We start from the raw sequence: 26,376 nt of genomic DNA on the forward strand, positions 1-26,376 counted from the left end.
AGTGAATGGTAGCTCCTAAATTGTTGTTAGTGGTGAATTCTGCCTTGGTAATGACATTGAATGTCAAGGAGAGATGGTTCAATTCCATCCTGCTGAAGATGGTCATTGCCTTATTCTTCTATGGCATGAATGTTTCTTACCTATGTTCAACAGAATCCTGAATGTTGTTCAGATTTTGTTGCAAATGTCTCAAGAAGCTCAGTGTTCTAAAAATTGTACTGAGAGAAGTCACCCCCACTAACCAGTATAAGGTTATATGTATGCATTATTTGGTGATTGTGCATTGTTCAAATATTCTGTAATGTGGATTCCATGCAAACTTGATTCACTCCATATGCTGAAGCCATTGGATTCTGCAGAGGCTCTGGGCCCTGGCAACATTCCAACGATAGTACTGAAAACTTTGACTGCATTATATTGTGGAATCATTTCAGCTGATAACGTCAAGAGATTATTTTTGGGAATCATGTGTTGTAGATGTGAGTTTATGGACTTTTAAAGGAAGAATACAGACATAGACTATTTTCTAAATTGAAAGAGGATTTGAAAATCTGTAGCTTGAGGGGACATTGGAGTCCTGGTTCAAGACTGTCTTAAGGTTAACATGCAGGATCATTTGGGAGTTAGGAGGAAACATTCAGTATTACCATTCATTTTGAGAGGGCTGCTAAGGCTGTGTAAGGCTCTGGTCAGATCATATTTCAAATGTTAATAGCTGCTTTGGGCCCCTAATCTAAGGAAGGAAGTGCTCACGTTGGAGAGAATCCAGAGGAGACTGATATGATTGACCCCAGAAATGAAGAGCTTGCCACATGATGAGCGATTGTACACATGGCTTGGGTCTGCGCTCAATGGAGGTTAGAAAGATGAAGGGGGATTCTCATTGAAACTTTCAGAATGCTGAGAGACCAGGATAGAGTGGACATGGAGAAGATGTTTCCACCAGTAGGAGAAACTAGGATTCACGGGCATGAGTGAAGGGATAAACCTTTAGAACTGAGATGAAGAAGAATTTCTTTAGTCAGATGGTGGCGATTTTTTGGAGCACATTGCTGCAGAAGGCCGTGGAGGCCAAATTGTTGAGTCTATTTAAGACAGAAGTAGATAGCTTCTTGATTAGTAATGGGATCAACAGTTATGGGGAGAAGGCAGGGGAATAGTGTTGAGAAACATATTAGCAATGATCAAATGATGGAGCAGCCTCGATGGACTAAATAGCCTAATTCTGTTCTCATATCTCATGGTCTGACGAGTGGAGAAGGAAAGTCGTGGTGATGTTGAACAGCACTGAAATGATAAAATAGCTCAAAGGGCCACAGGCTTTACACTTGATCCTACTTCAAAAGTCCTTATGAAAGGCAATTTTTGTGCTCACGATAAATAGATGTTGGGTAAATTGTACTATATCTGTCACGTGTGCAAAGTGAATTATGGTGTCTGTTTATGGAATTAGTTTTCTGCCAAATACGTCAGGTTACGCAGAATCTCATTTACCTTTTTGATTGGCATTTCTTAATTCTATTGATAATTAGGTTCCTAAGTTAATCCTTTTAGCCAAAAAAAGGAATATATCCCTGATAATTGGTCATATTACACAGTAACTGGCTCATCATCTCTGCTGTTGCATACCTATTTTAAAAAGATATTGTCCACAGGCTTGTTTCTCACAGACTGCAGCAAGTGGCCAAAAATTCTTGCAATAAACTTTTGTTTCTAATTGTTTGTGAATATTTTAACCCAAAGTCAATTGCTTATGGGCTTGTGGCACAGATTTCGTACTGAGGGACATGATGTGCAAAAGAGAGTACCAGCCTCAGTATATTAATTTTTAATTATTTTTCTCTACATTGTTTGCATAAGAGTATCAGACGGATTTGGAATGACAGAAAGTGATTCTCTTGGGACTGACAGTTTGATGCAAAGTTATGTGTTGTTCTGCTTTGTAGATGTCGCAGAAATGATCTTTCTGGAATAATAGGGATTTGTTGGAAGTAGCACTGACTGTAGAAAGTATGAGACAGACATGACACAAGCTAACAGGTTAGCAGGCTCAATTTGTTTAAAGAAGCAGTTTAAATTAATGATGCAGCTGTTTCACAAAAAAGCCACATTGTTAGACAGCAAGGAACAGACCCTTCTGTCTACTTTGTCTGTGCCGACCAGATATCCTAAATTGATCTAATCCCATTTGCCAACATTTAACTCTTATCCCTCTAAACTCTTCCTATTCATGTACCCATCCAGGTGTGTTTTAAATGTTGTACCTGTCTCCTCCTCCTCCTCTGGCTGTTCGTTTCATACGTGCTGCACCCTCTGCATGAAGAAGTTACCCTCCTCAGCTCCCTTTTAATTCTTCTCCTCTTATCTTAAACCTATGCTGTCTAGTTTTGGACTCACCTACTCGGGGGAAAACACCTTACACCTTCAGTAAATACATTGTGCCTCAAATTTACTTCCAGTTCACACCATAATGGCAATTAAATATTGTGATTGAAAACAATTAATTCCCTGTTCTCTTCGACTAACCGTGGCAATTTGGCAAGTATGGAAGTTAGCCACTTGACTGGAAGTTAGCGTTGTAGTGTCATAGACAATTAGAAAATGAACCGGGACAACATATGGAAATTTTGTTCATTACACAGCAAATTGTTACAATCTGGTGTACGCTGCCAGAAGACTGATTGTGGGCAGATTACATTGTAAGTCCGAAAAGGGATTAGATAAATAATTGAAGGCAGATGTTGCTAGGAATGGAGGATTTGAGTTATGTAAAAACGCTGGATAGGCTAGGACTTCTTTGTCTGGAGTGTAGGAAGTTGAGGGGTGACCTTATAGATGTTTATAAAATCATGAGGGCCATAGATAAGGTGAATGACAAGTGTTCTTTTTTCTCCTAGGATGCGGGAGTTCAAAACCAGTGGGCACATTTTTAAGGTCAGAGGAGAATATTTTAATAAAGACATGAGATGTGACTTTTTTTAGACAGAGAGTGGTTCACGTATGGAGTGAGATGCCAGAGGAAGTGGTGGATGCAGGTACAGTTACAACATTTGTGACACATTTGGTTCAGTACATGAATAGGAAAGATTTGAAGGGATATGGTCCAAATGCAAACAAGTGAGAATTGTTCAGTTGGGAACATGGTTGGTGTGGACTAGTTCACTGAAGGGTCCATCTTCATGCTGAGTGAATCTCAAGAAGCAAATTACATCTTTCAAGGGAAACTGGCAACATTGGGGGAGGGAAGAGAAGAACCCCAAGAAGCATAACGGCCAATGGGAAACAAAGCAGCAGGTTAGCATCAGTGAGGTCGTATTCAACTGCATGGAAAAGGAGCAAAACAATGAAAAGAAAGGAGAACCCAGGAGCAGCTATGAAAGTCTCCAGTACACAAAATAGATCAGAGTGTTTGGAAAGGGAAAGGAATAAAACTTGAAGCACACAGGATAAAGGGATGACAATGAGTAGAGGAACAGTAAATACAAGACTGAAGGTGTTGTATCCGAATGCATGCAGTACACAAAATAAGGTAAATGAGATTGTGGCACAGGTCAAAATTGGCAGATATGATGTGTTGGGCATCACGGAGACGTAGCTACAAGAGAATCATTACTGGGAGCTGAATATCCAAGGACATGCATCTTATCAAAAAGACAGGCATGTGGGCAGAGGGGGTGGGGCAGCCTTATTAATGAGAGATGAAATTAAATCAAAAGCAAGAAATGATGTAGGGTCAGGTGATATAGAATCTGTTTGGGTAGAGTTGAGGAACAGCAAAGGTAAAAAAACAACCATAATCGGAGTTATGTACTGATCTCCAAACAGTAATCAGACTGAGGGGCATAAGATACACCAGGGGATACACCATACGCCTTCTTAACAACTCTATTCACCTGGGTGGCAGTTTTAAGGGAACTGTGAACATGAACCCCAAGATCCCTCTGCTCTTCCACACTGCCAAGAATCTTTCCGTTAACCCTATATTCTGCTTTCAAATTTTTCTTTCCAAAATGAATCCCCTCACACTTTTCAGGGTTAAGTTCCATCTGCCACTTCTCAGCCCAGCTCTGTGTCCTATCAATGTCCCTTTGTAATCTAGAACAGCCCTCTGAACTGTCCACAACGCGACCCACCTTCGTATCATCCGCAAACATGCTAATCCATCTTTCCACTCCTTCTTCTAGAAGGCCTTTGACAAGGTGCTGCACAGGAGGCTGTTGAGTGAGATAAGGACCCATGGTGTTGGAAGCAAGGGACTGGCATGGATAGAAGATTGAATGTCTGGCAGAAAGCAGATAATGGGAATAAAAAGGCCCTCCTCAGGATGACAGCTGGTGATGAGTGGTGTTTCATGAGGGTCAGTGTTGGGACCACAATTTTTTATTTTATACCTTAATGAACTAGATGAAGGAACTGAGCGCATTCTGGCTAAGTCTGAAGATGATACAAAGGTAGGTGGAGGGACAGGTAGCATTAAGGAGGTGAGGAGGCTGCAGCTGGTTTTAGACAGGTTAGGAGAATGGCCAAAGAAGTGGCAAATGGAATACAATGTGGGAAAGTGTGACTCCATGCACTTTTTTAGGAAGATAGAGGCATAGACAATTTCCTAAATGGGGAGAAAATTCAGAAATCTGATGTGCAATGGTACTTAGGGTCCTCGTCCAGGATCTACTTCTGATAAACTTGCAGGTTGAATCGGTAGTTGGGAAGGCAAATACATTGGACTAGAATATAAAAGCAGAGATTTACTTCTGAGGCTTTCTAGGGGTCTGGTCAGACCACATGTGTAGAGTATTGTGAGCAGTTTCGGGCCCCATACCTCACGAAGAATGTACTGGCCCTGGAATGGGCCCAGAGGAGGTTCACAAGAATGATTCAAGGAATGAATGGCTTAACATGTGAGGAACATTTGATGACTCAGGGTCTATACTCAATGGAATTTGGAAGGAAGAGGGAGGATCTAATTAAAACTTAGAATGGCTGGGACAGAGGGGACATTGGGAAGATGCTTCCATTAGTAGCAGAGACTAGGATCAAGGGCACAGCTGTAGAGTAAATGGAAGACCCTTAAGAACAGAGATGAGGAGAAACTTCTTCAGCCAGGCAGTGGTGAACCTACGGAATTCATTACCACCAGAGGCTACGGGGCCAGGTTATTGAGTATTTTTAAGACAGAGATAGATAGGTTCTTGATTATCAAGGGGATCAAAGGTTACAAGGAAAAAGTTGAGAAACTTATCAGATATGTTTGAATGGTGGAGCAGACTCGATAGGCTGAATGGCCTAATTTCTCTTCCTATGCCTTCCTATGTCATGGAAAGAGCAGATGATTAAGACTAGTTGGATAGGTCTGCAAGGTCTGGCACAAGAAAACTCTGCTGAATAGCCTTCTTCTGCACTATGACGATGAAAATTTATGCAAAATCAAATTACAATAATGTTGAATATTTCTATATCGTTGGCCATTGGAAACAAACGTACTTTCACTGAGTTATCTTATTTATTTTCATACAATCCACTGAATATAACAATGCTCAGTTTACTAGTGGACAGGTAGGAATAGAATGGCCCTCAATCAGATCAATACTCAATGATCAGTATTTACCGAGCCTGGCCTCAACTCCCACATCAATAATGCACATATTGTACATGCAATGGGGCAATTGATAAGTGCATAAAAATGTTGTGTCTAATATTTGATTGTCTAACTACTGTTTAGAACACTGTGTTATAACCATGGGCTATATCTGACCCTTTACTCTGGCAATTATTATTTTTTTCCTTGTAGAGTTTTGTCTTATTAGTAGAATACTAAAACAGAGTATGAATTTTTTCTCTTTCAATTTGCATAGAGCTTCTCTAAATACAGCACACCATTTTTCTGTTTTCTCCCACAGCCCTTTGTATTTTTTAAATGATCATCCTTTAATCCACTATTAGTGACCAAATTGTGACAAAGCATCTAACATTTTCCCTTTTATGTTTTTTGTAACAGTTTGTCAATGGAAGAAAAGGCCTTTTTTTACTAAGAAAGGGAAAATTTCCACATCAACTCCGTGGTCATCAAACATGACCAATGCCTTTTTCTGGAATTTCCACAGGGTCTTCCCCAATGTTCTAGTGGATGTTGGGAACCCCCATTGGAACTTAATTGTACAAATTCAGATGTGAACTCTTGGGTGGAATTCTTAATGGCATTGGACCTTGATGGCAAAGCCACATGGGTGTTATCAGTCCTCACTGTTTTAGAAACAGTTACCTGACATAGATTTTCATTAATTGGGCAATTAGTGGTCATAACATGCACTCACCAATTAGGAATGACAGGCATGTTCTTAAAACTGTAGGGCCAATAGGAGACCCTCCAGATGCAGAAGATACATTCTACTATTGCCAGTCAGAGGAGAGTGAGAGAAAGAAAGAGAGATACAGGAAGAGGTCGCCACCATCTTGAGGATCTAATATATTTAGATATTTAACATATTTGAAATAGATAATAACCACATATCTGGATCACCCTTGTGGAGAGGATATCTCTTCTGATAGGAGGTAACTTTGATTCAGCAGACAGCCACAACCATGAGTCAACCTGGAGTTCTGAACTTACTGTTTTTGTCCGGGAGCCAGTGCCATGCATCTGATGCCAGAAGAACCATGCAGGCAAGCTGAAATTTTCCAGCTGGCCTCTGATTTAATTCAAATTTACATTACCTACACAAGCTTCCTCCCTCATGTAGAAAGGTAGCTGTTTTAAATCCATTCCTTCAAAATTACTCTGAAAATGGCAAGATGATGCCCACAAACTGATGTGTTGATCAACTGCATAAAAGTACATGCTCACCACAAGTCATGCACCCATTAGTCCTTGAAAATCATTCCCATGACTTTTTAAGGAGGCAACCTGCTGTACAGTATTGAACATTGACATAATCGCATGAAAATGTTAAGCAAAATACAGCAGACTAACACAGAATAATTCCCAGGCAACTTTTTTTTTGTTGTGTGCAACTGATAATGTTCTGCAAGCTGAAACAATTCTGAATAGATTCTCCAGGTTTACAGTCGCATCTGGATATTTGACAATAAACAAAACAACAGTGCTTGCAAGATTCAATGTCACATTCTTCAATCAAGCTTCTAAATAAAATGTGTTATCTTGTTTCAGACTGGAAGGAAGGAGAAAGGTGACCCGCTTAATGCTGCCATTGAGAAAATGACAAAGAAAACAAGGGACCTACGACGGCAGGTATGCTGTCTGCAGTTTTCTGCCTTTAATGTAGAATGTCTGGTGATAGTTGAATGACTGTACTTTGGAGACTTGACTTTTTTTGTAAAATTGGCCTAAGTATTAGGTAATTTCAAATATCATTCTTGAGAGTAGGGACACCCTCCTCCATCTCCTGCTTGAGAAAAAGATTGCAGTCTTCACTTCAGTGCCACATATCTCTTTAGGGCCAGGAAACATCTTTAAATTATTCTTGTGCTATCTTTATATTCCAAAGTGATTCAGCACTTAAACCACTTGGGTTATGGAAAGGGCTGGGAAACTGTCATTTAACCTCAGTGACCTGTCTACAGACGAACAGGCTTAATGTCTCTCTTGGAGCGCACTCACTCTGATTTTTGCAGTAATTGGCACAGAGTCATAGAGTCTCACTCACAGAGGTCATAAGGCTGAAGAGCATGGGAACTGAAACATCACAATGATTTGAGGAATTACACCTTGTTGCATACAATGATGGATCGTTTGTCCTGGAAATACTTAAGAAAGGCAGGAAAGCTAGAAAAATGGTCTTATTGCCTCATCAATGGTAAAATGTGTTTTCTAAGGTTGGACCGGAAGCCTAACAGAAGAGTTATCATCTTCTAACAAGACAGGTATGATCCAAAAGATGACAGTTCCCAGTTCAACCTAATTAGTTGCAGTTACATTAGTTTAGGATGTGACATAATGCTGCAATATCCGTTAGTTTACTTACAAAGAAATTGTCTAATTGCTAAGTTCCAATTGCAAGCAATATTTATAATGCAAACAGAAAATATTACATGAATCCTGGAATGGTATAATTGCCTTTTTGTTAAAATTGCATTTTAGAATATATATGGTATGGCTAAAATTTTAAATTTAATTGTAGACCGTTATATTTATTTGGTAACACACTGTCCCATTTTGGGCATGTTGAACTCTGAATCTTGTTCTAGTTGGCAACACCCCCTGCCATTTACCAACCACCTCCTTAAATAGTTTCATTTTCACCTCAAATAATATTTCAATATTCTGTTCATCATAAATGTCTAGACTGCATGGCTCAAACTGCTGATTTCTGCTCCATTTTGCCAAGCAAACCAAACATTCCTTAATCCCCGTGCTAGCCCAGCATTCTGCCCATCTTCACACATTTTAGCCTTTTTTTTATTTGTCCCAAACATCAAGCTTGTATGAGAGGTGTATTCTGCTGCCTTAATCCCATTCCTACTGAATCCTCAACTTCAGCTTTGCTTCCTTATTAGATGCTGATACATAGGTGGAATTGACATTTGCTAAGGTTCTGAAGCCAACATTGTCAACCACGTCCCCTACTTCTAATCTCATTGCAACGTGTACGACAGGAAAATTAAATCCTTCAGCTTGCAGGCTGCTAAAGAGCAGCTTAACTTACTGGTAACTCCTGGTTATTCTAAGAGCATTGAGAATCTATCCTTCCTACAGCTAAGCAAAACTGGCTTCAGGTCTGAATTGCAAGATGTCACATGGCTTCATGCTGTAACTTCATTTACACTGTTCCAAAATATTATGAACTTATGTGCGCTGGTCCCTGCTGTTTCCAAGATCCTTGGGAGAAAGTTGTGAAGCTGTTCTTGAAGTGAAGCAAGGTTGCTTGCATACCAGGTTTCAAGGGATCCTGACAGCGAGATTCTCCTCTCCCCAGCTCAGTCAGGATCTGATGTGGAACTAATGGTTGGCATGCAGAGTGATGGAACATTAATCGTGAAGGGAAATGAGTTCACACAGAAAAGACCAGCTCTGAGAAGACACCAAACCTTGCAAGACTGGCTCTATTTTCAAGCAAATACTTGCAAATTTGATATAGCCTTATTACTCAAGAGGATGACCTGGGAAACCCGGCTCTTGAGCTTCTCAGTCTGATAGAGTAAACACATGCTTGAGATACACTTGATGATAAATCAAGTTCTTTTGCATTTATCCTGTAATCTTTAGTGGGGATGCATTAGACAGAATGCGTGCACATGTTAAGCTAAATGTACTTTGGTTAGGCTAACTGGAGCTTAAGGGTATGAAGGCCAGGATGTTGGAAATGCATGAGCACCACGGCAGATAGATTCCTTTACGATCTTTACCAATAAATAGGCTGCCAATTTAAGGTAGTAATTTACCAAACACGATCATGGAAGTACTTAGCAATCTAAGAATGAGATATGCTCTGCTTCAACGTAGCTCAATTAAAGTTTGATTTTTTTTAATGTGTAGCTAGAATATCCGTCTGAGAAAGCAACCTCTTGATTGAGACTATTTTATTCAGACTAGTTGTACAGTCAAACCTTGAGTTTTATATCCTTTTCAATGTGCAAACGAAAGACTACTTGAGTGCAGACCAATCACTTTTGGTGGTCTGATTATGAATTTCAGAAGTTGGTTGCTGACAAGTGACTGCTGTAATGTTGAGTAATATGCTTAGCTACTACAAATGTTAAATAGTATTTCTGGTATGTGTCTTAACATTTGATGTAATTTGAACATCAATTCATTAAGAAGCACTGTAAATGTCTCATTGATTTTTCTTTATGTTATTGACCCAAAGTGTGTCAAAAGGAAATTGAAAATTTATCATCTTACATCATTGTTAAAATGACAGTTTTATTATAGTAGACCAAAGCTTTCACATGATTTGAAAGTTAATCGGAAGCTACATGTAGCTTACCGGGGTATATTTAGCCAGATGCTTACATTTCCTCGAATTTGCATCAATATCTGGCACGTCTATGTATAGGTTGAATATCACTACGTTCTAGCTTGAAAACTAGGATCTCTACAGCCTTTGTTTCAAGTTTTCTTGAATGTCAGTGTTGAAAAGCATAAGTCTGCACGAGGTAAATATGTTTCTTGGACCTAAATCCCCTTTCACACGTGTGCTGTTTTCATTTAGCATTGGCCTCCTTTAATATTGGTTTCCTTTAATCATGCCCATTCTTAAATTGTTTGGTTTCTGGTTTTTTGTGTAAAATGCTGCACCATGCTGAGGAGAATTTTGAAGTGAGACTTCAGGCTTGTCACTTTCCAGGGTCTTATCTCAAAAATTTACTGATATACCTGGATAGTTTGTGCTTCCTCTCCACTGGAATTGATCTCAAGAAGTCGTTAATTATGTATCCACAGTGTACCTGGTCCTCGAGTGCAGGGTGTCTCAGGCAAAGACACCCTCAGCCAGAACACCACATGTTCAGTGCAGTTATGAAGTAGTTGCTGAATAGATCAAGAGGAAACCAAGTCAGCCAAGTGTTTTGAGCTATTGCACACATCTTTCTATCCACAATTGTTTTCAATTTTTTTTCAGTTTGTGTGAGCTATGTTTATGTGAATTAACAAGTTGAATAGAAGCCATTTCCTAATTTCTATCAAACTCTTGAGGAACCCTCAAGATATTTATGAACTATTTAGAAGAGTATTTGAAGTACCATAGTATTCCATGTTACAGGCCAAGTGCTGGAATCAGAACAGAAGGAAGTTTAATGACAAATATGGACATGAAGGGCCTCTTTCCATTGCTGTAAAAGCTCTATGATTCCGAAACAGAATAGGAAATTTGAGAAGGTTGAAGGGAAATTTCAACTGGAATGTCGAGGAAAAGAATATAAATAGGAAAAGTAAGCTCCTAATTGTAATGGTGATTTTTGTTGGATTACCTGCCTCCTTGACTGCAAAGTCCTTTCGCGGAAATCCAGCTGCCCAGTTGGGCTAACACACGAGTGCAACCATAACTAGTTCTGATTGGACCCTTCAGTCCTCAGACAGGGAGTTTCTACTTGGTCAGCAGTTCTGTAATCCCACCAAAGCCATGATCAAATCCTTCAAAATGAGGAGCTCAGTTTATTCCATGGATCGTCTAGTGGACCCCAGCAGGCTGACTGTAGAGGGGGCATGAAGTCGGGTTTTAGAGGCCATGGTGAGAGAGATAAAGTCGAGAGTGGACGGTATGACCTAGGAGGTGCTGCCTATTACAGCCACATATAACTCACTCCCCTCCCCCAGCAGCACAGGTAGTCAAAGGTGCCAGGCTGCTTATGCAGCCCACTCCACCACCACACCAATTCTCCCCCAACTCACCTCCCCAGCTGGATAGGAACTTGAGGTAGAGGAGGGGATTATATACACCTTTTTGCGTTATTGGAACCAATAAGGAGACCATTCGGCTTGTCAAGTCCATGCCAGCTCTCTATATGGATCAATCAGTTCCATTTTCCCATTCTATCCCTATAACTCATGAGTTATTTAATTTTGATGTGCCCACTCAATTTCCTTTTGCAATCAGCTCCTTTCACTTTCACAACAAATTCAGGCCATTGGCGTTTCCTAGGTAGAAAACAAAGTGTTCGTTTTTACAGCCGCCTTGTATTTTTGACTATATGAACTAAGCCTATCATAATATTCAACAACTCTATCACTTCTTCCCTGAACTTTCTTTGGTCCAAAGAGAATAACCCCTGCTTCTTTAACCTGAAAGTCCAGATTCCCACTTATCGCTGATTCATCCCTTGCTTAACAAAAATCTATCAACCTCTGCCTTTAAAATACACAATACCTCTGCTTGTTCCACCTTTTCAAGACAAGAATTCTACCTTCTGAAAGAAAATTACCATGATTTGCTATTTTTTGTCCTTCAGCCATTTATTTATTTTTCCTCCTTTTACTGAAACTCCTATTCCTTCAGACAAAATTTTGTTAACCAGCCTTTTAGGAGTTAGTACAAAAGCAAGAAAAAAAAACTGGGTGCTCAAGGTCTGAAATCAAAACAGTAAATGCTGGAGAAATTCCGCAGATCTAGAAGCATCTATTTTTATTTCATTCCTCAATAAGACAATGGTGAGGCAATTGTTTGCATTGCTGCATACAATTTTGGTAGCCTTGTGAGATGAACGATGTTATTTCCACATCAAGCAGATGTTCACCTACACATCTGCCAATGTGGTATACTGCATCCGCTGTACCCATTGTGGGCTCCTCTACATTGGGGAAACCAAGCGGAGGCTTGGGGACCGCTTTGCCGAACACCTACACTCGGTTCGCAATAAACAACTGCACCTCCCAGTTGCGAACCATTTCAACTTCCCCTCCTATTCCTTAGACGACATGTCCATCCTGGGCCTCCTGCAGCGCCACAACGATGCCACCCAAAGGTTGCAGGAACAGCAACTCATATTCTGCTTGGGAACCCTGCAGCCCAATGATATCAATGTGGATTTCACAAGCTTCAAAATCTCCCCTCCCCCTACCGCATCCCAAAACCAGCCCAGCTCGTCCCTGCCTCCCTAACCTGTTCTTCCTCTCACCCATTCCCTCCTCCCACCTCAAGCCACACCTCCATTTCCTACGTACTAACCTTGTCCCGCCCCCGTGACCTGTCCGTCCTCCCTGGACTGACCTATCCCCTCCCTACCTCCCCACCTACACTCACCTCTACTGGCTCCATCCCAGCCCCTTTAACTTGTCTGTCTCCTCTCCACCTATCTTCTCCTCTGTGCATCTTTGATCCGCCTCCCCCTCTCTCCCTGTTTATTTCAGAACCGTCTCCCCCTCCCCCTTTTCTGATGAAGGGTCTAGGCCCGAAACGTCAGCTTTTGTGCTCCTGAGATGCTGCTTGGCCTACTGTGCTCATCCAGCTCCACACTTTGTTATTAAACTGGATAGGGTACAGAAAATACTATAAGAATGTTATTGGGACTGGAGGGTTTGAGTTATAGCGGGAAGGGGAATAGGCTGGGACTTGATTCTCTGGAGCGTGGGAGGCTGAGGGGTGATATTATAGAGATTTATAGCATCATGAGGGGCACAGACAAGGTGAGTTGACAAAGTCTTTCTCCAAAGGTAGCGGAGTCCAAAACTAAAGTCATAGGTTTAAGGTGAGAGGGGAAAGATTTAAAAGGGACTTCAGGGGCAACTTATTTCACAAAGAGTGGTGCGGGTATAGAATGAACTGCCAGAGGAAGTAGTAGAGGTGGTACAGTTACATTTTTTTAAAAGACATTTGGGAAGGTACATGTATAGGAAAGGTTTATAGGGATATGGACCAAATACAGGCATATAGGGCTTGAAAAGTTTTGGAAACTTTGTTGGCATGAACGAGTCAGACCGAGGGGTCTGTTTCCGTATCTATTTATACTGTGACTCTATCTGCAGTATTTTGCTTTAGAGGGATATTTTGTCAAATGCTTTATTAAAATCTACACAGACATTATCCACCACATTTCCTTCCTTAACCTCATTCTTCACAATGCCTATTTGTGAATATCTTGGATGACAGAAAGTGAATATATTATCACCAACTATGCAGATGACACAGAAATAGGTAGGAAGCGCAAGTGGTGAGGATGACACAGAGTTAACAGAGAGATGTAGACAGGTTAAGTGAGTAGGCAAAACCTTGGCAGATGAAATGTAACGTGGGAACCTGTGAGGTTATGTGCTTGGCAGGAAGAATAGAGAAGCTGAATATTATTATTTAAACACAGAAGGACTGCAGATATCTCAACAGAGGGGGATTTGGGAGTTTTTGTGCATCATTTACAAAATGCTAACATCTAAGTTTATTAGGTAAAGGGGAAGGCAAATGAATAAAAATCTAAAGAACTGCAGATGCTGTAAATCAGGAACAAAAACAGAAGTAGCTGGAAAAGCCCAGCAGGCCTGGCAGCATTTGCGAAGAAAAAATCGGAGTTAACATTTCGGGTCTGTTGACCCTTCCTCAGAACTGGAATGTTGGCCTTCATGTCAAAGTGAATGGAATATAGAAACAGGGAAGTTTTGCTGGGAACTATGCAAGGCATGAGTCAAATCACAGAAAGACTATCTTGATCAGTTATGGTCCCCTTATTTTAGGAAATAAATACTGATATCAGAGGTCAAGAGAGGGTGCACCAGGTGAACCCCCGGTATGAATGGACATTTTATGATGAGAGGTTGAGCAGGTTGGACCTATACTCACTGGAGTTTAGAAGAATGAGAGGTGACATTATTGAAGCAATTAATATTCTTAGTGGATTTGACAGGCTAGATGTAGAGAGGTTATTTCCGCTTGTGGGAGAGTCTCGGGCCAGATGGCACAATCATAGAGTAAGGGTTGACCCTGAAGAGGAATTTCTGTCCTCAGAATGTAGTGAATTTATGAAATTCTACACTGCAGACGGCTGCCGAGGCTCAGCCATTAAGTATGTTCAAGGCAAAAAAGACTTTTTTTTAAAATCAGTGAGGCTAATTGGGTAAATACAAGGAAGTGGCATTGAGGATGATCAGGTCAACTATGATCGAACTGAACGGCAGGTCAGTCTCAATGGGCCAAATAGCCGACTTCTGCTTCTAATTTCTGCAGTCTTCTGGACTCTTCTGTTCCATCATCAAAAAAATCAATCAGTGCAGTCGGTGACGCCTGCACCTTTTTAAATCCACAACAGTTCTCCTAAATTAAATCTCCAGTGCCCGTTTTAATTTTTCCTAATGATTATTTCTATAATTTTAGCCACCACTGCTGTTAAACTGATCAATCTGTAGTTAATAGAGCCACCTTTAACTCATTCCCAAATAAGGATGCCATATTTTTCACTTCTAAATTCTCTGGTTTCTCCTCCATACCTACGAAAAATCCGAAGTTTGTGGCAAGCCCTTCAAGTCTCTCCATTTTTATCTCCATTAGTAACCTGGGATACAACTGTCCAGATGCATTATCCAGCCTAAACATTGCCAGGCCTTCTTTTACACCATGCTTATGTGATTAAGCTTCATAGATTTTTGCCGTAAAAAAGCTAAAATGCAGTATATCGTTCTTCATATTTGTTGGTACATGGAATTTTAAATTCTGAATTAGAGGGAATATGGATTTCAATTTTCAGTTCTGTGAGAGAGAAGATTCTGAGGAAGGGTTACCAGACGCGAAACATTAACTCTGTTTTCTCCTTTACAGATGCTGCCAAACCTGCTGAGCTTTTCCAGCAACTTTGTTTTTGTTCAGTTCTGTGAAAGTCTGACTTAAAATTACAGAGCCATACAGCACAGAAACAAACCCTTTGGTCCAACCAGCCAATGCCAAACATAATCCCTAACTAAAATAGTGCCACCTGCCTGCTCCTGGTCCATATCTCTCCCATCCTTATACAGGGGCAGAAAGTTATTTTGTGTTCGAAACAGCATTTTTCAACAACGAGGCATCACGCCCTTTGAGCTAAGTGACTGGTAAGCCAGCTGGGGTGATAATTCTTATGGTGTTTGTTGACTTTGGTTTTGGTGAGGATGGGACAAGGAGGAGAGTGTGTGTGTGTGTGTGTGTGTGTGTGTGTGTGTGAGAGAGAGAGAGAGATTCCTTCAAGGAGATAAGGTTGATAACAACAGGGGCGCTGTTATCAGCATTTACTGAGTGATCAGGGTTGGGAAAATATCATAGAACATAGAACATCACAGCACAGTACAGGCCCTTCGGCGCTCGATGTCGTGCCGACCTGTCATACCGATCTGAAGCCCATCTAACCTACACTATTCCATGTATGTCCAAGATAATAAAGTGTGAAGCTGGATGAACACACACCACACAACCAGCCCAGCTCTTCCCCTCCCCCCACTGCATCCCAAAACCAGCCCAGCCTGTCTCTGCTTCCCTAATCTGTTCTTCCTCTCAACCATCCCTTCCTCCCACTCCAAGCCGCACCTCCATTTCCTACCTACTAACCTCATCCCACCTCCTTGACCTGTCCGTCTTCCCTGGACTGACCTATCCCCTCCCTACCTCCCCACCTATACTCTCCTCTCCACCTATCTTCTTTTCTCTCCATCTTCGGTCCGCCTCTCCCTCTCTCCCTATTTATTCCAGAACCCTCACCCCATCCCCCTCTCTGATGAAGGGTCTAGGCCTGAAACGTCAGCTTTTGTGCTCTTGAGATGCTGCTTGGCCTGCTGTGTTCATCCAGCTTCACACTTTATTATCTTGGATTCTCCAGCATCTGCAGTTCCCATTACCTCTCTCCATGTACGTCCATATGCTTATCCAATGATGACTTAAATGTACCTAAACTTGGCAACTCTACTACCGTTGCAGGCAAAGCGTTCCATTCCCTTACTACTCTCTGAGTATAGAAACTACCTCTGACGTCTGTCCTATATCTTTCACCCCTCAATTTAAAGCTATGCCCCCTTGTGCTCGCCATCACCATCCTAGGAAAAAGGCCTTCCCTTTCCACCCATCTAACCCTCTGATTATTTTATATGTTTCAATTAAGTCACCTCTCAACCGTCTTCTCTCTGATGAAAACAGCCTCAAGTCCCTCAGCCTTTCCTCGTAAGACCTTCCCTCCATACCAGGCAACACCCTAGTAAATCTCCTCTGCATCCTTTCCAAACCTTCCACATCCTTCTTATAATGCGGTGACCAGAACTGTACGCAATACTCCAAGTGCGGCCGCACCAGAGTTTTGTACAGCTGCAGCATAACCTCTTGGTTCTGAACTCGATCCCTCTATTAATAAAAGCTAAAACACTGTATGCTTTCATGAGTGCCTTAGAAGGAACTGCAAAGCCAGCTCCAGAAATGAAGACTGTGGTGGTCTCAGAGAGGAAGACATCCTACAAGGTTTTCAAAGATGTGGGTTTCAACGTATCCATGTCAGGTAATATGTGAGCTGAGTAAGCAGCTTGTTTCAAGAATCTCAAGGAGAACATTAACGAATGTAAACAATATTAAAATTTGCTGAAAGGAAGCCAATTGCAGTCATGCCAGCTGAGCAAGAGGTTGAATTAGAATTTAGTAAGCACATGAAGTGAATGTAAAAATGCAGAACTACTGGGGAAGAGGTGGGGAATGGGATCATTTATAAATACTCAAACCTCTGTAAGAGGGGGTGGAGAGGGGTGTCTCTTTACAGAGGTTTGAGTATTTATAAATGATCCCATTCCCCACCCCTTCCCCAGTAGTTCTGCATTCTTACATTCACTTCTTGTGCTTACTAAATTCTAATTCAAAAGCAGGAGTGAATCTATTTCCACCAGACTTAATGTACTTTAACTCCTCGTATTTCACATGTAACAAGTATGCCACTCATGTTGCTGTGTTTCCAAATCTGTTTTGTTTTAAATTTTACTTCGAAATTAGTTTTTAATGACAACTGCTTATTCATAGATTCATGCCAGGTATATGTGAAGAGATCAGATCTGGTATCCATGGACTTCTAAGGTTCAGGAACAGGTCCTTATTCAAGAACATAAACCCCTAATTAACATTAGCCAGGGCCCAACTGCTTGCTTCTTTTTCAGGAGCTACCAACAACTGATAACAAGCCTCGGGTATGACAGGTGTCACTGACCATGGAGGATAACCAAGGCAATGAACTCCTGGCTTGCAGTTTCTTGCCAGAAGACCAATGTCATCAGGCTCAATTTGCACACCACCATTTCAAAAACATTACATTAAAAAGTATATTTGTAGATATTAAAAATCTTGAATGAAAGCATTAAGCACGGCAGAAATACAGGCTGGTAAAATATCTGAAAGTGAGATCATTGGGATCATTGAATAGAACATTTTTTTTGCTGCCATTAAGCATCTTGTTTACCTTTGCAAGCTGAGTCATGTTGACATGATGGTCATTTCCCACAGACAAGAGCTAATTAATGGCAATTATTCACTTTGAAAGAGAGGTTCTTCACTTAGAAACAAAAGCTCGTTAAATTAGGACATTTGCAGTGTATTTACTGCATCTGTTTCATACTTTATTGTCTTTACAATATGTTCCATAACAAATAGCAGTAACTTTCGAGCAGTTTCAACTCGCAGAGATCATAATAAAATAAGAATAGTCAAGCACCCACTGAACTGAAGGCTATGGGGATTCAAATAATCTCAGTGATGCAATAACTTGATTAATAAAGCATTTGAGAGTGCCTTTCTGCTGTAATTACTGGATCAAAATTAGTTACATGAATAATTGTGTATCCTGTTACATTTGTCAGGGCCAAAGAGCTCTCTCAATGTCCAAAGGCATTAGCTTGCATAGAACATAGAACGGTACAGCACGGTACAAGCTCTTCGGCTCACAATGTTGTGCCGAACTTTTACCCTAATCCTAAAGTCTATCTAATCTCCATCCCTACTTTATACTATCATCCATATGCCTATCTAATAGCCACTTAAATGCCCCTAGTGAGGCCGACTCCACTACCCTCTCCAGCAATGCATTCCACGACCCAACCACTCTCTGAGTAAAGAACCTACCTCTGACATCTCCCCTGATCTACCTCGACTCACTTTAAAACCATGCCCCCTCATAATAGCTACCTCCACCCCTGGCCAGTCTATCGATACCTCTGATCATTTTGTATACGTCTATCAAGTCACTTCTCATCCTTCATCGTTCTAAAGAGAAAAGCCCTCACTCTCTTAACCTTTCCTCGTAAGATCTTCCCTCTATTCCAGGAAACATCCTGGTAAATCTCCTCTGCACCTTTTCCAATGCCTCCACATCTTTCCTGTAATGAAGCAACCAGGACTGGGACACAATACTCCAGTTATGGCCGAACCAGGCTTTTGTATAGCTGGAGCATAACTTCACGGCTATTGAACTCGATCCCTCTATTAATGAAAGCTAACACACCATATGCTTTCTTAACAACACTCTCCACCTGGGTGGCAGCTTTCAGGGAACTGTGAACATGAACCCCAAAAATCCCTCTACTCCTCCACACTGCCAAGAAGCTTTCCTGTTAACCCTGCATTCTGCTTTCAAGTTTTTTCTTCCGAAATGAACCACCTCACACTTTTCAGGATTAAGTTCCATCTGCCACTTTTCAACCCAGCTCTGCATCCTATCAATGTCCCTTTGTAACCTAGAACAGCCCTCCGCACTGTCCACAATGCAACTGCCTTCGTATCATCCACTAACTTGCTAATCCACCCTTCCATTCCTTCATCCAAATCAATTACAAAAATCACAAACGGAAGAGGACCGAGGACAGATCCTTGTAGTATGCCAATCGTAACTGAACACCATGTTGAATATTTTCCGTCCACTACCACCCTTTGTCTTGTAAGGATCAGTCAATTCTGAATCCAATCTGCCACACTTCCCCCTATCCCATACCTCCTTACCTTCCGCATGAGCCGACCATGGGGAACCTTATCAGACACCTTACTTAAATCCATGTAAACCACATCCACTGCTCTACCTTCATCCATGTGTTTGGTCACCTCCTTAAATAACTCAGTAAGGTTTGTGAAGCCTGATCCACCCCTTACAAATCCATACTGACTATCATGAATCAAACTGTGCCTTTCCAAGAGATCATAAATCCTATCTCTCAGAGCCTTTTCCAATAATTTGCCCACCACTGATGTACGACTAACTGGCCTATAATTTCTGGGGTTAACCCTATTCCTTTTTTTGAACAAAGGAATGACGTTTGCCTCTTTCCAATCTTCTGGCGCATTACCTGTGGACAGTAAGGACAAAAAGAAGATCACCAAATGCCCTGTGATCTCTTCTCTCACTTCCCATAGAATCCTTGGACAAATCCATCAGGCCCGGGGGACTCTTCTATCTTCAACTTCCTCAAAATTCCTAGCACATCTTCCTTACTAACATCGAACTCCTCTAGCCTACGAGCCTGTTTCACACTGTCCTCCTCCACAACTGGATCCCTCTCAGTTGTGAATACTGATGAAAAGTATTCATTAAGGACCTCTCCTATCTCTTTATACTCCATGCACAAATTCCCTTTACAATCCTTCATCAGTCCTACCCTTTCTCTGGTCATTCTCTTATTTCTCACATACATGTAAAAAGGCTTGGAGTTGTCCTTAATCCTATCTACCAAGGTTTTCTCATGCCCCCTTATAGCTTTCCTAAGCCCTTTCTTCAGCTCCTTCCTGGATAGCTTGTATCCCTCTGGAGCCTTTTACGTTCCTTGTTTCCTAAATCTTACATAAGCATTCTTCTTCCTCCAAACCAGTTATTCGACCTCTCTTGAGAACCAAGGCTCCCTCACTCGACCGCATCTTCCCTGCCTGCGAGGGACAAACGTACTGAGCACACGCAGTATGCATTCCTTAAACAATCTCCACATTTCAATAGTGCTCTTCCCTGACAGCATCTGGCCCCAACTTATGTTACCCAGTTCTTGCCTAGCAACATTGTAATTACCCTTCCCCCAATTATAAACCTTACCCTGCTGTATGTACCTATCCTTTTCCATGACTGTTGTAAAAGTAACAGAGTTATGATTGCTAAAGCAAAAACACTCTCCTGCCTACAGGTCAAACACTTGGCCTGATTCATTGCCAAGGACCAAATCCAAAGTGGCGTCTCCTCGTGTTGGTCTGTCTATATACTGTGTGAGGAATCCTTCCTGAATGTACTGGACAAAATTCACTCCTATTACAACTAAAATGTTTCTAATCAATATTTGGAAAGTTGAAAGCACCCATGACTACAACCCTACGCCTTTCCAGTATCTGCCTCCCGATCCGCTCCTCTACTTCTCTGCAATTATAAAGTGGTCTGTAAAAAAAAACCTCAACAAAGTGACTGCTCCTTTCCTGTTCTGGACCTCAACCCAAACTGATCCTGTAGACATATCATTCTCGAAATGCCTTTCAGTAGCTGCTATACTAGCCCTGACTTGCAATGCCAATCCTTTGTCTCTGTTTCCACTCTCCCTATTTCTTTTAAAGCATCTAAATCCCAGAACTTCCGACAACCATTCCTCTCCCTGAGTTACCCAAGATTCTGTAATGGCCACAACATCGTAGTTCCAAGTACCGACCCGTGCTCTAAGTTCATCCGCCTTATTTCTGATACTTCTAACATTGAAATATACACAGCTCAAACTGTCTCTGTGTCCACAGTTACGCTCCATCGACCACATTTCTTTATAAATGAATGCACTCCCTGTTGTGTCTGTCAGAAGTCAGAATACTTCATCCTCTGAATTATAAATCCGGTTCCCCGCCCCCTGCCAATCTAGTTTAAACCATCCCGTACAGCTGTCGCAAACCTCCCTCCCAGGATATCTGTGCCCTTCCGGTTAAGGTGCAACCCATCCTTACTGCACAGGTCCCACATTCCCCAGTGTCCACATAATGGAAGCCCTCCCTCTTACACCAGCCCTGTCGCCACGTGTTTAGCTGCACTTTCTCCCTATTTCTTACTTTGTTATCACGTGGAACTGGTGATAATCCTGAGATAACTACCCTGTTTGTCCTGGACTTCAGCTTCCAACCTAACTCCCTGTACTTGTTTTTCACATTCTCTGTCCCTTTTTTCCTCATGTCATTGGTACCGATGTGTACCATGAATGCTGGTTGCCAACCCTCCCTCTTAAGGATCTTGAAGACATGATCCAAGACATCATGGACCCTGGCACTGGGGAAGCAGCATACCATTCGTTTAGCTCGTTCGCCGACACAGGACTGCCTGTCTAGGCCTCTTACTGTTGAATCCCCCACTACAACTACTCTCCTATTCTCCCCCCTTCTCTTCTGTGCCACAGGGTCAGGGTCGGTGCCAGAGGCCTGTCTGCTATGGCCTTCCCCTGGTAAGTTGTTCCACTCCAACAGTATCCAAAATGGTATACTTATTATTGAGGGGAATGGCCACAGGGGATCCCTGCACTGTCTGCCTGTTCCCTTTCCCCCTCCTGACAGTCACCCAGCTACCTTTGTCCTGTACCTTGGGTGTGACCACCTCCCTGTAACTTCTCTCTATCACCCCCTCAGCCTCCCAAATGATCCGGAGTTCATCCAGCTCCAGTTCCCTAACACGGTTTTTGAGGACCTGGAGTGGTGTGCACTTCTCGCAGGTGAAGTCAGAGGGGATGCCAGCAGTGACCCTTCCCTCCCACATCCTGCAAGAAGAGCATGCAACTGCACTAGCTTCCATTCCCTCTACTCCAGATTTCCAGAATTTTTGTTTTAAAGCCTTACCTCACCAACCCTCCACACAGTCTTTTGTTTTGCTAAGAGGAGGAGGATGGGTAGGAGACACTATACGTGTAGTGTTTTGGGTTTAGCCAATGCCCGAATGTATCAGTTCTTTACTGGCTCGCATTCTTTCCACACACCCACCATTGAAATCAAGAGGGCCGCTGCTGCACGAGATAAGTTTTACACTTGTCCAGATTAAAATCCATGTGCCATTTCTCCATCCAACTTTCCAACTGATCTATATCCTGCTGTATCTTTTGGTATAGCCTTACTTATTATCCACTCATCTGTCAATTATTGTGTTATCTGTAAACTTACTCAGCAGTCCACCTGCATATTCATCTAAATCACTTATATATTACAAATGACACTGATTCTTGCAAGATGCCACTGGTCATAGACTTTCAATCAGAAAAACTACTATCCTCTGTCATGTATGATCAAGCCAATTTTGTATCCAACTTGCCAACACCCAGTGAATTCTGTGTTACTTGATCTCCTGGACCAGTGTCCCAAGAGTGACTATGTTAAATGCCTTAGTAATGTCCATGCAGACAACATCCATTGCTCTACCCTCATCAATCACTTTCCACACTTACTCAAAAAATTTCTCTGGTGGTTATGATTTTCCTTAGTTTTCTCTCCAATTCATCAGCAAATGTTATATCTTGGATGTTACATGCATTCTCTAAAGAATAAACTGAAGCACTGCCAGATTTTTCTGACTGTTAAATTTTAAGGAAATCAGGCAGTGGTTTCTAACAAGCGACTACACTGCAATCTAGTTATAGTGCAGTCAGTACAATCTCAAATAATGCGGCATCCCTCTGCTTTTGGGAAGTTGAGAAACTGTAGAATTTTAAAAATGCCAAATATGACCCAGAGCTCTACCCCATTTCTGGCATATTAAATGTTTGCTGGTATCAAGAAAGGAGGGTTGTAATTCACATAGATGGGAAGCTCAGACTCAGAAGAGGCATTTGGCTTTAGTGCTGAGCACAAACCGGCCCCTTCTTGATTGTTCCAAGGACATTAACCCACAGCATGAGAATTGTGAATTGATGGAGCAGACATAAGAGGTCTTGAAAGATGGATAAAGATTGTTTAACTATCATGACTAATTTTTTTCATCGATATGCTTTGCTCTTTAAACTTGAAAATAAAAGACAAGATAACAAAAGACACATATGTTTGGAATGGCAAGAGATGGGCAAGGCCCTCAATGAATATTTCTCCTGTGTGTTTACTGTGGAGAAAGCCATGAAGGCTTGGGAACTTGGAGAAGTTAATGGCAATATCTTGGGGACAGTCCATGCCACAGTACAGGAAGTGTTGGAAGTATTAGAATGTATAAAGGTAGATAAATTTGCTGGTCCAGGCTAGATATAACCAAAAACCCTTCAAGAGGCTATGGAAGAAATTACAGGGGCCCTGGCTGATATATATTTGCATCATTGTTATCCTTAGGTGAAGTCTCGGATGACTGGAGGGCAGCGAATGTTGTGTCCCTGTTCAGGAAGGCTGCAAAGTAAAACCTGGAAATTATAGACCAGTAAGCTTAACATTTGTGGTAGATAAGTTACTTGAGAAGATTCTGAAGGATAAGATACGCATGCACTTGGAAAGACAGGGTTTGATTAGGAGTCATCAGCAAGGCTTCATACGTGCGAGATCGTGCCTCACAAATTTGTTAGGGTTCTTTGACAAAGTGACCAGGAAGGTTGATGAGGGCAGGTCAGTAGAAGTAGTCTATATGGATTTCAGTAAGGTTTTTGATAAGGCTCCACATGGTAGGCTTCTCTGGAAGGTTAGATTACATGGAACCCTGGGGGAGCTGTCAAGTTTGATGTGCAGTTAGCTTGATGGTAAGAAGCAGAGCGTAATAGTGGAAAGATGCTTGTCAGCCTGTGACTAGTGGTGTGCCTCTGGGGATGGCTCTGGGCCCGTTGCTGTTTGTTTCTATATCAATGATTTGGATAAGAATGTACCAGGCATGATTAGTAAGTTTGCAGATGACATTAAAATAGGCATTATCATGGACAGTGTAGAAGATTATCACAAATTGCAATAGGATATTGATCAGCTGGAGAAGAGGGTTGAGAAATGGCAAATGGAGTTGAATATAGATGTGTGAAGTGTTGCATTTTGGAAAGTCAAATCCAAGTAGGAGTTTCAGAGAACCATGCACCTGAACTCCAAGGTTCCTCTGTTTCACTACACTCCTTAAGGTCCTACCATTCACCATGAAAGTGGAGTCACAAGTAGACAGGGCAGTGAAGAAGGCTTTTGGCTCACTGGATGTGAGTTTGCTCGCTGAGCTGGAAGGTTAGTTTTCAGACGTTTCGTCACCATTCTAGGTAACATCATCAGTGAGCCTCTGACGAAGCGCTGGTGTTATGTCCGGCTTTCTATTTTTTGGCTCACTGGCCTTCAACAGTCAGGGCATTCAATATGGAAATCACAGCTGTGAGGCCTGTTGATGGTCCTGACATAATGAAGGACAAACAAGAAGACCATTTTCCTTTAAGGATAATATGTAACTACAAGCTACAAGTGGGTTCTTTTCTTTGTGGAATGTACATTTGCAATCAATTTGATAATGTGACATGGGCTGTCTGTACAGCACCAATTTTGGTGGGACAACAGAAGATCTTACATGTTGAGTAGGTTTGAGCATTCAGAATGCTAACTGTACTTTGAATTGTCATCAAGTGAATTGGTCCGTTTTGACTGAAATTTAAATCACTGTTTGGGTAAGAGTTTGATATAATTGGAACGTTTCACAGCATTGGAGCAAATGATCAACACGGCTGCTTCACAGCACCAGGGACCCAGTTTCGATTCCCCTTTTGGGCAACTGTCTGTGTGGAGTTTGCACATTCTCTGTGTCTGCATGGGTTTCCTGCGGTGCTCCGGTTTCCACCCACAGTCCAAAGATGTACATGTTAGGTGGATTAGCCATGCTAATTGCCCATTGTGTCCAGGGTTGTGCAAGTTAGATGGATTAGCCATAGGAAGTGCAGGGCTACAGGGATGTAGTGGGACTGGTTAAGATGCTCTTTGGAGGGCCATTTGGACTCAATAGGACAAATGGCATGCTTCCATGCTGTAGTGATTCTGTGATTCTCTATAAATGAACTTGATCTACGAAAAGTTGTCTTAAAGATCATTAGCATAAGACTTTTATAGCACCCTCGAAACATAGAATGTGGGAGCAGGAGATGCCTATTCAGCCCTGGGAGGCTGCTCCACCATTCAGTATGATCATGGTTGATCATCCAACTCAGTACCCTGTTGCTACTTCTTTTTCGTATCCTTTAATCCCTTTAGTCCAAAGAACTATATTGATCTCCCTCTGGTCTGATGACTTCAAAACCACAGTGATGTGGTTGACTTTTAACTGCTTTCTGGGCAATTAGGGATGGTCAATAAATTCTGGCTTTGCCAGCTATGTCCACACCTCAATGAAAAGAAAAATAAGCTGCACACAATACTCCAGGTGTGGTCTTACCAAGGCCTTGTACAGTTGCGACAAGACATCCTTACTCCTATTCTGAAATCCTCTCACTATAAAGGCTGTCATACCATATACTTTCTTCACCGCCTGCTGCACCTGCATGCTTAGTTTCAGAGACTGGTGCACAAAGACACCCAGGTTTCATTGCATGATCCCCTTCCCCAGTTTATCACCATTCAGATAATAATCTGCCTTCCTATTTTTGCTACTATCCTCACCATACTGCAACTGCTACATATTTTCACAACTATGATACTTGTCCAAATCAGACTGAAGCTTCTCCACATCCTCCTCACAGTATACCATCCCACCCAGGTTTGTGCATTCTACAAACCTGGAGATCTGACACATAGTCTCCTCACATAAATCATTCACTTCTTGTGAGTAGCCGGGATCTAAGCACTGATCGCTATAGTGCCCTGTTAGCCATTGCCTTCTACTCAGAAAAAAGGCCTATTTATTCTTACTAAGATAACAAAGTGTGGAGCTGGATGGACACAGCAGGTCAAGCAGAATCCCAGGAGCACAAAAGCTGACGTTTCGGGCCTAGTCCCTTCATCAGAGCCATTTATTCTTACTGTTTGTTTCCAGTCTATCAGCTAGTTTTCAATCCAATCCCATACACTTTAATTTTGTATTGCTAATCTCTTATGTGGGATCTCAATGAAA

General features: G+C 41.8%; 1 protein-coding gene across 5 annotated transcripts in view; it reads left to right on the plus strand.

Moving 5' to 3' along the window:
• The window catches only part of ctnna2 (catenin (cadherin-associated protein), alpha 2), a 1,331,223-nt gene that overhangs the window by 688,482 nt on the left and 616,365 nt on the right, over positions 1-26,376 (plus strand). For all 5 annotated transcript variants that reach the window (XM_059650313.1, XM_059650312.1, XM_059650318.1 and 2 more), the window contains exon 8: positions 7,166-7,246. In XM_059650313.1, the coding sequence (XP_059506296.1) occupies positions 7,166-7,246 (81 nt within the window). The remainder of the gene's footprint in view (positions 1-7,165; positions 7,247-26,376) is intronic.

The sequence above is a fragment of the Stegostoma tigrinum genome, chromosome 1 (genome assembly GCF_030684315.1).
Source record: "Stegostoma tigrinum isolate sSteTig4 chromosome 1, sSteTig4.hap1, whole genome shotgun sequence".
NCBI classification, from domain to species: domain Eukaryota; kingdom Metazoa; phylum Chordata; class Chondrichthyes; order Orectolobiformes; family Stegostomatidae; genus Stegostoma; species Stegostoma tigrinum.